At 39.7% G+C, this 12,483-nt stretch overlaps 1 protein-coding gene across 3 annotated transcripts in view; it reads right to left on the bottom strand.

The window, feature by feature from the left end:
* The window catches only part of NARS2 (asparaginyl-tRNA synthetase 2, mitochondrial), a 125,514-nt gene that overhangs the window by 5,808 nt on the left and 107,223 nt on the right, over positions 1-12,483 (bottom strand). For all 3 annotated transcript variants that reach the window (XM_032852969.1, XM_032852970.1, XM_032852971.1), the window contains one exon: positions 505-602. In XM_032852969.1, coding sequence (XP_032708860.1) covers positions 505-602 — 98 coding nt within the window. The remainder of the gene's footprint in view (positions 1-504; positions 603-12,483) is intronic.

The raw sequence follows: 12,483 nt of genomic DNA, 5'->3' as shown, positions 1-12,483 counted from the left end.
ACATAGCAGAAAACCTGAGGAAGGGAGAAGTGCTTATTCTAAATGTTAGTTTAGTGGATATTTTTAGAATCTTTCTTTCTCCATCTTTATTCCTTCCCTGGTTCAGAGTCTGTTTTTTCTTTATGTCCCTATAGGAGTCCTTGTTTATGCTCCCAATCATAATTTGGGAGTAAATAAAAAAGAACACAGAAAAGAGAGAAAATGAAGGGCAAGCTTTAAGGTTGTTTACTGTCATTAACTTTTTAAAGAGCAATTTTCATAGGGAGAGATACATACCAAATAGTGGGCACATACCACTGCAGACTTATATCACGTAACAGTTCCAATCTTTAAGAACAGGAAGCTCAGAAAGGTCACATAACTTGCTCAAGGCCACAGAGAATCTGAGATCCAGGTCAGTCAGGTGCTGAGGCCCATTTGCTTTCTCTGTTACTTTGCCAAGACTGCCTTCGAGTGCCTCATCCCCAATTTCTGAATTTTCTTTCTTTTAGGTCTGATCAATACCTGGCCAGTCGCTGCTCTAAGAAATGGTACCGCTCCTCTCTGAGGCTTCCTCCAAAGAGCTCTCCAACCCCAGGAACGAGAAGATCAATAGCGGCAACCTAAAAAGGAAAAAAGTGGTAAACAATTTCACATTTTCAGGGGATTCCAACAATTGTTAGCTTCTCAAGCAGGTGGAACTCTTAACATTTTGACAAGGGGCTGTTGAACTGCTTACCAGAATATTATTTATGTTAGCTGTTTATGCCACGTATTTCGAAATCCAATTTTTAATATTATCTTTAGACTACAATACACAAAATGCAGATGGACAGTTTCCTCTCCTCTCTTACACCATTAGTATACAGTGTACTTAACAAAAATGTGTTTTCTTCACAAATGTGGTATGTTAATAATAAAAAATGTGGCAAGTATTAAAAATTATGAGATATTAATAAAGTCATCCATCACCATGTAGAACCAATTGCATTTTGGCATATTTTCTTTCCGTTTTTTTTCCTTCCACATTTAAGGAATACAGCATATCAAATTACACATAAACATTTACCATTCTAATGTTTTACTTAGTATTATACATTTTTTCCCTATGCCAGCTGAAATATTTTGCACACTTTTTTTTTTTAAGTTATCTCTCCACCCCATGGGATTTGAACTCACAACCCAGAGATCAAGAGTCACACATTTCACTGACTGAGCCAGCCAGGTTCCTCCATACTAAATGTTTTAAAAGCTACACAATTTGTTTATTTATTTATTTATTTATTTATTTTTAAAAAGAGTTTATTTATTTATTTGACACAGAGAGAGAGAGAGATCAAAAGTAGGCAGAGAAGCAGGCAGAGGGAGAGGAAGGGAAGCAGGCTCCATGCCGAGCAGAGAGCCTGATGCGGGGCTCGATCCCAGGACCCTGAGATCATGACCTGAGCTGAAGGCAGAGGCTTACACTACTGAGCCACCCACGTGCCCCTGCAGTTTATTTATTAGAAGTAGAAGTTTTTATCTAACTGCTTTTCTTTTGTTGGACATTTTGGTATGTGTTTTTGTTTGTTTTCTCTTAAATAATCTGACAATGAGGATTTTTCTTTTTTCTTCTTTAAAGATTTTATTTATTTATTTGACTGACAGAGATCACAAGTAGGCAGAGAAGCAGGCAGAGAGAGAGAGAGGAGGAAGCAGACTCCTCGATGAGCAGAGAGCCCGATACGGGGCTTGATCCCAGGACTCTGAGATCATGACCTGAGCCGAAGGCAGAGGCTTTAACCCACTGAGCCACCCAGGCACCCCAATGAGGACTTTTCTTTATAGTATTTCGGTAAGACATGAAAAATATGTTCTGATTATTGGGCCACCTGGGTGGCTCAGTCAGTTGAGTGTCTGACTCTCAATGTCAGCTCAAGTCTTGATCTCAGGATTCTGGGTTCAAGCCACACTTTGGGCTCCACGCTGGGCAGGGAGCCTACTTAAAAAAAAAAGTTCTGATTATTAATCAAAGTAGTAAAATGTGAAATGATGAGATAGCATACTGGAGTTATCAAAATAACATAAACAACATGGATTAGAAGATGCATGAGCCAGTACTCTCTCACGTCTGACAGAAACTTTCTGGTTAGCAACTTGGGAAAAGATTACCAAAACCCTTAAAAATGCATATACTTAGATCCAGCAATGGCAGTTTCAGGAAACAGTCCTAGTAGTCAGAGATGGCAAAAAAACAACAAAACAAATTACTGTACAGGGTGTTTACTGCAGCATCATTTATAGTAACAAAAATTCAAGTACACATCAGTAGGAACCGACTGTTATGTAAATCTTAGACATGGATTAAAAAAAAGACTGGCATCTGTATGATGAGATATTACACTGCCACTGTGATTTCTTCAGTTCTCTGTCCGGGATTTTCTTATTTTGTACAGTGAAGATGTGTTATACTTTTGTAATAACAACAAAAAACTTTTAATGGTGGAAAATGGTAGCTTCATATTTTAATTTGTATTTCTTCAATCACTAGCAATATTTAGTTCTGAGAATTTTATTTGTTAACTGTATTATCCTGTGACTTGGTGATTCTTTTTGGTGGGGCAGGTAGTAAGCATTGTTAAGGAGGCACTAAACTGGGGTGCTTGGGTGGCTCAGTTGAGCATCTGACATGGTTCCACCCAGGTCACAATCTTGGGTTCATGAGATGGAGCCCCGCCAGGCTCTGCACTCAGGGTGCAGAGTCTGCTTGGGATTCTTTCACCACTCCCAGCTCCTTCTTCCTCCACCTGCTTGTGCTGCTCTTTTTCTCTTCTCTCTCTCCCAAATAAAATCTTTAAAAAATATATAAAAAGGCACAAAACTAAGAAAGATATAATGCAACAAATTAAAAATTAGGAATTCATAAAACATATTTTCATCTCCAGTTAGTCAGTTAACCAGTTGCCTTCAGCTCAGGTCATGATCCCAGGGTCCTGGGATCGAGCCCCGCATTGGGCTCCCTGCTCAGTTGAGAGCCTGCTTCTCCCTCTCCCTCTGCCTGCCACTCTGCCTACTTGTGCTCTCTCTCTCTGTCAAATAAATAAATAAAATCTTTAAAAAAATAAAAAAAAATTTTTTTTGAAGATTTTATTTATTTGACAGAGAGAGAGAGCACAAGTAGGCAGAGAAGCAGGCAGAGGGAGAGGTGGAAGCAGGCTCCCTGCTGAGCAGAGAGCCCAATGCGGGGCTTGATCCCAGGACCCTGGGATCATGACCTGAGTGGAAGGCAGAGGCTTAACCCACTGAGCCACCCAGGTGCCCCTAAAAATTTTTTTTTTAAAGTAAGCTCTACACTCAATGTGGGGCTCAAACTCATGACCCCAAGATCAAGAACTGCCCATTTTGTCACACTACCACTGCTTGTTGACCACATCTTAGTAATTCTGTGAACTTGAGGCAACTACAACAACCAAGCAGGTAATCCAGAATGTGGATTTGGTGACTCAGATACAAGGACAGGTAATGAAACACAGATCTCTGAACAGGTGTACAAGACAGCCTCCAGAGGAAATTCTCACAGGCTACACAATTAATAGAGTTGGACTCCAACCAGGACCCTGCAGTTACCCTTCCTATTCTCAGAGAAAGGAGACATTTCAAGGGAGTTTTTATGGCCATTGAAGGACTGGCATCTTTATTTCTTAGTATCGTGCTTTTAAACATGGCTAACATATACTAGAAGTTGAGAGAGACCTGACTGAGAATTTGTTGTTGTTGTTTTAAAAGAGACTTTTTTTTTTTTTTTTGACAGAGACAGAACAAACAGGGGCAGCAGGAGATGGACAAACGGACTCACCGCCGAGCAGGGAGCCTTGATGAGCGGCTTGAGCGCAGGACATGGAGATCATGACTTGAACAAAAGGCAGATGCTTAACTGACAGAGACACCCAGATGCCCCACGATTTATTTATTTTAGAGTGAGAGAAAGGGAGTGTGTGCAGGGAAAGGGAGGGCAAAAGAGGGGAGGGGTATGAGGGAAAGGGTTTAATCCAGAGTTTTAAATTTAGAATTACAGGTAATCAGGATTAAAAAAGAACAGACATCAAGTAACTCTCTGGCCTTTGGTTGAAAATATTTAAAGACTAAGAACCACTACCCCCAAAATGTAGCATCCATCTTTGTGTAGATCTATTTAGAAGGGACAAGTATATCCAAAATCTATCATTTCCAAGGTTTTGAAGTTGACACAATTCCAAGCTGTAAAGGTGAGCAGTAATTGCTTCTGATACTCTAAATATAAGCAAAGCATTAAAAGCCAGAGTTATAAAGATTCACTGCCTCAAAAAAAGATGCTGGAGAATCAGCTATCATGGAAGAACAGGAAATAGGTAGTCCAGCTGGGGACATGATGGAATGAGTTGTTCGCTTTCTAAATCAGTTCATAAGAATTGAATAGGAGACACATTTCTTGCTTGGTCTTGCTGCTAATACAACTACGACAAGCAAAAAACCTCTGGAGATCTTAGCACTTTCTGTAGGCCTCCATTATGTTATTTTGAACTTAGTTTTTTTAATGCTATTTTTAGAGGACCATAAAAGATGTATATTTATCTTTGATTACAAACTCCCTTTATTTTAATACTTGAGCTCCTTGGAGAATTCATTGTACAACCATACTGGTTTTAGACCTGTTTAATTTGTATTTATCTGGAATATTTGCAACTGCACAGTATCAGTTGTGAAACTGATAGCTTCTGAATCTTTTGAGTCATCTTCAAAAACTTTTTTCTTTTCTTTTTTTTTTTTTTTTTTTGAGAGAGAGATTGGGAGTCTTAAAAAATAGGCTCCATGCCCAGCATGGAGCCCAACGTGGGGATTGATCTTATGACCCTGAGACCATGACTTGAGCCAAAATTAAGAGTTGGATGCTCAACCGACTGAGCTACGCAGGTGCCCCTGAGTCACCTTCAAAACTTTATGTCACGGGGTGCCTGGGTGGCTCAGCGGGTTAAAGCCTCTGCCTTCAGCTCGGGTCATGATCCCAGGGTCCTGGGATAGAGCCCTACATCAGGCTCTCTGCTCAGCGGGGAGTCTGTTTCTCCCTCTCTCTCTCTCTCTGCCTGCCTCTATGCCTGCTTGTGATCTCTGTCTGTCAAATAAATAAATAACATAAAAAAAACTAAAAAAAAAACCCTTATGTCACAGTACGATATCTGTATTTTTTTTCTGGATTTCTTCTAAACCTGCTTCCTAATAACTAAGGCATCTAATTATTTCTACATTAGTTATTACAAAATTAATGTGGTAGTTGCTGTATTAGTCAGGAAAGGTTAGATTATACTAAAACCTACCTAGTAATAAACAATCCCAGAATCTTACAAAAGGACTTCTCAATCTCAGCATCAGTGATAATTCTGGCCAGATAATTTTATTGTGAGGGTCCGTCCTGTGCATCGTGGGTTATTTAGCAACATCTCTGGCCTCTACCCACCAGATGCCAGTTGCATTGCCCTAGTTGTGACAACCAAAAATGTTGCCAGACATTGCTAAATGTTTCCTGCACTGGAGTGGGGGGGCGGTGATGACATAAAGTAATACCTGACTGAAAGCCACTGCTTTACAATGAACTGGCTTTTTAAAAAACTTGGGCTACGTGTCCATCCTGGCTTGAAGCTGATTTAAAAAAAAAAACAAAAACAAAAACAAAACACTTTATGAGGTATTGCTGATCTAGCAGATGGGAAAAAAAAAAAAGAGCATGGACAACTATGTACTAAAAACATTTGTCCAGGAGTAATGTATGTAGGTCACATTTGCTCACAATTCTTTGGCCAATACACATCAGTAAGCTCATGCTGATAGGGCGGAGAAGTATGGCAACTACTGATGTAGAGTAAAACTGTTTAGCTGGTTCCCTCCCCTCCCCCACCCAAACTGACATGGACTCCCACTTCCACTCTCCCAACAAAATCCTCATTGTTAATTAGAATTAAGGTCAGAATAGTTCTATTTTCTTCCTCTGTACTCTGGGACAGGAGGTTATCAAGAAAAGGAAAAGAATTTACCAAACTAGAAAAGAACTTAGCAAAATAGCCTATTCTAGTTGAATGAAAATTTAAAAAAACATCCAGATAATGTCCCTTATCACTACTAATTTTGTGACATGTGGAAGGAATACATTCATCATCTATATCCTTTCTTTGTCCAGATGGCCTGAAAATTCACACTTTCAGGTGGGTGAATTTCATGTTTTCTTGACAAAGATAAAGTTGCTTTTCCTTTTAAAAGAAATGTATGTTTGTTTGTTTTGAAAGATTTTATTTATTTATTTGACAGAAAGCGAGAGAGGAGGAACATAAGCAGGGGAAGTGCAAAGAGGGAAAGCAGGCTTCCCTCTGAGCAGGGAGCCCAATGTGGGGCTCCATCCCAGGACTGACCTGAGCAGAAGGCAGATGTTTAACCGACTGAGCCACTTAGGTAGGTGCCCAGAGAAATGTATCTCTCTCTCTTTTTTTTTTTTTTTTTTTAAATCAAGGACAGGTTTATCTCTTTGTGAAGAAAGGCCCACAAAGGCTTTGTTCTCTCTTCTTCCTCTCTTCTTCTTGTTAATCTTCTTCTCTTCTCTTTTTCTTTAGGCTTAGTTTCCTTTCAATCCTATCAGATTATACTTCCTGCTTTCCTTTCACAATGATATCCTCCAAACTCTCTAGAGATTCTGCACCCTTTCTGAGTAGCTGTAACACAGCCAAGTATTCCTCAACTATAAATAAAGACATTTACATTTGGTATACATAAAGCTGCACTTCCTTTGATAGGATATAAAAAATACCACATTCCCTTAAGATTACTAGCACAACTCCTTCAAATTTCCATACCTTTTAGTGTTGAGATTCCCAAGAGGATTCTTCTATGTTGTGACTCCCTCTGGTAACTACTGAGCTAACTGCTACAGAAACTACCACTCTTTCCAGGGGTCTAGTGGAGGTAAAGGGTCCGTACAGATATAATATAAACCATGACATAAGGGTGCACAAAATGTACAACATGGACGGAATCACACAAATCTCTTAAGAACTAATGAGAAAAACCTTGGCTGTGTGTTTCCCAAATTATGAGTGGTGAGCGGTTAGAGTGCAAACACTCTGGAAACAGGCTAAGTTACCTAGAACGGTAGCTGGTGATTACAATCTGCCCTATGGGCTGGCAGCCCTTATGGGAGTCTGCGGTTTGCTTCAAGAGCTGGGGCTGAGCAATCCTGCCCTTCACTAGGGAAAGTGAGAATTCACAGGCTGTACAACAAAATGTCCTCTTAATTCACGAATTTGACCAAATTTAAGCCCTTCTGTAGCTACAATCTCTTCCGTGTTCCTCTGCATCTTTGGAAGACTTTAAAGAAGTGTAAAGATTTTAGTTGTGCTGTCCTTTTTCTCTCCTACACGGATAACAATGAAGGCTACAAGTCAATGTACCACACTCTTTGCTAACTTTCCTCATCTTAAACAAAACTGATTCCCCTTCAGGCATATCTTCTAGGCCAGAATGCTGCTGGGCACATCTTCTTTTATTTTGTTTAAGTCACACAGCTGCAGCACCATGCTGTCTAGAAATAGTTTGTGTTGGTATTCAAGTTGAATGAGCCCTGGTCTCTATTTATGACACTCCCTTTTGACTCTTACTCTTTGATTCCAATCAATGTACTGAAAATAAAATGCAGACCTTGAATTAAACAACAAACAGGCTAGACAGGAATAAGGCCTTTAATGCATAACCTTTTCTATGCTAACTTCAGGGGGGGGGAAGTTTAATGTCCCTTCCTCTACCTCTCTTCTTACCTCAGTATTTTTAAGTATTAATGAAAAACACAAACTGAACACCTCCCTATTCAGTTTCTCACAGTCTGCTGTCAACAACGGAGCAACATTACATATTATTATCAAGAGAAGAAGAATGTTCCACAAACCATAGGAAACATGTTTGTGGTTTCAGCCTCCATGAGCTTTTGCTCTCATTGCTGACACAGTATTTTGCCCCTAAAAACAACGAGGCACAGGTAGGAATGAGAACCTTCCAGATGTGACGGTGTGAAGATTCAAACAGGCTGTAGGTAGCAATGGCTAAAAATGGACTTTGGCTAGTAAATGTTTAAGTCTGGGAGCATTTCAGATGGACTGAAATGCATACTTTCAACTTTGACATAAATTCCCAGGAAAGTCATTTGCCTTAGATATGGGGAAAATTGGCCATTCCCGTCATTACTATTTTCTGTTGGTTTAATTCAGGTCGGTTAATTAGCACCAGCCAGGGAAATTCAATAGCTATCCCTTGGTTGAGTACTGTTTCTTTCAAGTTGACTTTATAGTGTGTACTTACTACATGCCCACTAATCTTTAAATTTTTATGATTTGCTACATAATATTGACACAGTTTAAACAATTAAAACATTATCTGGTGATCTTAGCATCTCATCAGGATCTGTTGGGCAGTCACTTTTGCCTAATCACAATGGCTGGAATGAATGGATATTCTTCTCTGCAAAGCCATTTCCCATCTGAAAATCTGGCACCTGCCTTTGAGGGACTTACTTAGGAACTCAGACCCAGCGTCATACAGTATTTTGCATGTTTGCTTAGATTCATTTTATTTAGGCCCATGATCCCTCCCCTTCAAATTATCAAGTATGTTTGCTAACTTGTAAGTTATTCTTATATATCCAAATGGGGAAAAACTTAGGCTACTTGAAATTAGAGAATCTTAAAGCTGTTTACTACTCTGGAGGTCATCTAATCCAACTCTCTGATTTTATAGAGGGAGAAACTGAGGCTCAGTGATTGGACAGACTTGACTAAGGCTATATGGCTAACCAGTAAGAAAGATGGATTTCAAACCCGGTGCTGTTAACTCTTTAGTCCAGAGTACTCTTCATTCCAATACAGTACATACCTTCATTTTTTTTTTTTTTGGAGGGGATGGGGATATGCAAAAAGAAAGGAAAAGGAACAGTGGCTATAAAAATACACCATTTTACTATTTATGACCTCCAGCCAAACGTTACAAGTGTAGGTTAAACATTTCTCTACCCTTCTGATGCCCTACGGAAGGCACCTATGAAATATATCTGTCTTATTTTTTAGATTGCATTGCACCCACTGTAGAAACTCTTGCAACCCTACCCACAATCTGTTATTACAGCCCTTCTGAAAAAAGCCAAGAACTTAGTTATTTGGCCCAAAGTGTGCTCACTCACCACTGAAAAAAATAAAGTAGGGGTAGAAGCAGGCACTCTATACAAGTGGATTGAAAAGAAATCTAGGTTGTTAATGAATCAATGTTATAATATATGTCTAAATATATAGTTTAAATAAATTATATATGTAAAAGGTATTTAAGGATTTATTTATTTATTTAAGCAGGAGAGAGAGAGAGCATAAGCAGGGGGAGCGGCAGGCAGAGGGCGAGGGAGAAGCAGGCTCCCCACTGAGCAGGGAGTCCAATCTGGGGCTCGATCCCAGGACCCTGGGATCATGACCTGAACTGAAGGCAGACGCTTAACCAACTGAGCCACCCAGGTGCCCCAATAAATTAAATTTTAATAATTTAGCTATGAGAAGCTATATGTTATAGTACTGTATAAATTACATAAGTACTCTAAAGTATCATTATAATGCTTTCAACTTTCAAGCTGTGAGACCATATTACTACAGAGTCTGTCACAATAAAGGCCTCCTGCTAGTTCTAAAGGTAAAAAATGTTTGTGACTGCAGTCTATGGAAGAATTGCCTTTTAAATAATATTGTGTAATAGCATGTTTGATGTTGCAACACACATATTTTAACATTATCATGCTTTATCACAATAACGATTTTATCAAAATTTAGAAGGAAAGAGGGCTTTAAGCTTTTTGACTACACATCACCCCAAACACTGTGCTATATATTTTTCACATATTGTCTAATTTAATCCTCACAACTGTGGACTAAGATTATCATCTTGTTTTTATGGATTGGGAAACTAAGACTCAAAGAAATTAGGTAGTTTATTCAAGATCACGTGGTCTATACCACACAGACCTGGGACTTGAATCCAAGAGTGTCTGATTCTAAAGCCACTGGACTTTCCTTTATACTATGTTACCATCATTCAAAAAATTTAGAATAAAAGCTGTTCTTTAGCTTCCTTGAAATTCCTTAGCAAATCGAGTCACTCACTGAATACCTGTCCATTGTGTGTCTACAAATGTGTTGGGTTCGAGTCATCCATCTGTTCAATCCCCTATCACCAAATAGATATTAGGTGCCTGCTATGTTCCAGGCATTATGCTAGGATACCATGATGTATGAAAAGGAGGTCCTCAAGTCCAGTGGCAAAGAGGAGAGTCATTAATTAAACAGTCATAAAAATAATGTAAAATTACAACTGTGTTAAGGATTACGATGGATCATGACTTAGTAGGTCTTGGTCTGAAATTTAACATGGTAACATTTTAGTGTCTAACAGGGTTCTCTGACTCAGCCTAGAGGGTCACAGAAGGTTTCTCCGGGGAATTGATGACCGAGTAGAGATTTGGAGAAATAGTAAAATTACTTAGGTGAAGAAAATTGTTCTAAACTGAAGGAACACAATGTCCAAAGATACCGTGGTGAGAGAAAGCAGTGCATGTCTGAAGACCTGGAAGGGTGATATGAATGCAGCAGAGACAGCAAAGGGAGCAGCACGGTACATGAAGCAAGAGAGACAAGCAGCCAGATGACACTGGGGCCTAGAAGCCAGAGAAAGGATTCTGACTTGGATACTAAAAGCAATGGGAGGCCACTGAATGGTTTTGAAAGGGGAAATAACAGGACCAGATCTACATTTTCTAAGAGCTTACACTGAAGTGGGGAGAACTGATTCAGAGAAGGCAAGAGCAGATGCAGGAGGACCAGTCAGGAGGCTACAGAAACAATCCAGCCAAGATATGATGGTATCTTAATCCAAGAAGGTAAAAGTGGAAATGAAGAGAAGTAGATGGATTTGAGATTTATTTCAAAGCATAAAAATGACAATGTAATAACAGCTTGGATATAGGGAGTGAGGAATATGACTCTAGTATATGGCTTGTACAATTAGATGGACAGGAACACTGAAAAAACATCAAATTTGGTGGGGGAACGGGAGAAGAATAGAAATCATCGGTGGGTTCGGTTTTAGATTATGCTGAGATGCCTTTGAGATATATAAACGGCAATAAGAGCCCTGAGCAGAAGTAAGGAATAGAGATGTGACTGTCTCAGTTGTCTGAAAATAAATAGTAAGCTATGAATACACATATGAAATCCCCCGAGAGAGAAAAGACCTACACAAAGCCTTGAGGAATCCTATCAACTACTGGAGTAGTAGAAGAGGATGGGCCTACCTAGGAGATTGAGAAAGAGCCACCCCAGAGAATGGAAGAGAACACGATGTCACGGGAGCCGGGGGAGGAGACAGTTTTCAGAATAAGAAAGTCATTCATAGGGCTGAGTAATGCTGAGAGGGGAAGTAAACACAAAGTCTGATGGATTTAATAATGTGACAAATTATTACTGACCCTAGAAAGGGGGGCTTCAGTGGTACAATGACAGGGGTGGAAGTCACAGTAGAGGGAATGAGGAATGAGCAACAGAAGACATGGTGGCTATAAAACACTCATTCCCATACTGAATAAGCTAAGGGGTTCATCTGAGAAAGCAAAACCTACAGAGTACAAAAAATAGAAACAATGCTACCAGTATTACTGATTTTTTAAATGGTATAGGAACCCAGAAAAGGAAGACTCAGGGTGAGCTGGTAACTAAGAAAAGTCTACAGCGAGGCAAAGTTTTCAATTAAAACATTTTCAATGAATTAATTTTTGAACTACTGTAGTTGACACAATGTTTTATTAATTTCAGGTGTACAACACAGTGACTCAGCAATTCTTTCTTTTTTTTTTTTTTAAGATTTTTATTTATTTATTTGACAGAGAGAGATCACAAGTAGGCAGAGAGGCAGGCAGAGAGAGTGGGGGAAGAAGGCTCCCTGTTGTGCAGAGAGATGTGGGGCTCGATCCCAGGACCCTGGGATCATGACCTGAGCCGAAGGCAGAGGCTTAACCCACTGAGCCACAAAGGCACCCCTCTTTCTTTCTTTTTTTTTTTTTTAAGACTTTATTTGTCAGAATGAGTGAGAGAGCACAAGTAGGCAGAGGGGCAGGCAGAGGGAAGGAAGAAGCAGAAACCCCGCTGAGCAGGGAGCCTAATTCGGGGCTGGATCCCAGGACCCTGGGATCATGACCTGAGCTGAAGGCCATGCGTAACCAGGTGAGCCACCCAGGGGCCCCGTGACCCAATAATTCTATACATCACTCAAGGCTCACCACAATAAATATAGTCACCATCTGTCACCATACAACATTATGAGAATAGAAAGGAGAGCTTTAAGCAGAGTATTTACGAAGTGCAAAACTGAATGACTGAAAAGTGCTGAATGTTGGGAAATTACATGCAAAGACTACATGGAGAGTGTGTG

The sequence above is a fragment of the Lontra canadensis genome, unplaced genomic scaffold (genome assembly GCF_010015895.1).
Source record: "Lontra canadensis isolate GAN:19392208 unplaced genomic scaffold, GSC_riverotter_1.0 scaffold7, whole genome shotgun sequence".
Lineage (NCBI taxonomy): Eukaryota > Metazoa > Chordata > Mammalia > Carnivora > Mustelidae > Lontra > Lontra canadensis.
The sequence above is the reverse complement of the archived record's forward strand: the minus strand, read 5'-3'. Positions and strand labels throughout refer to the sequence as shown.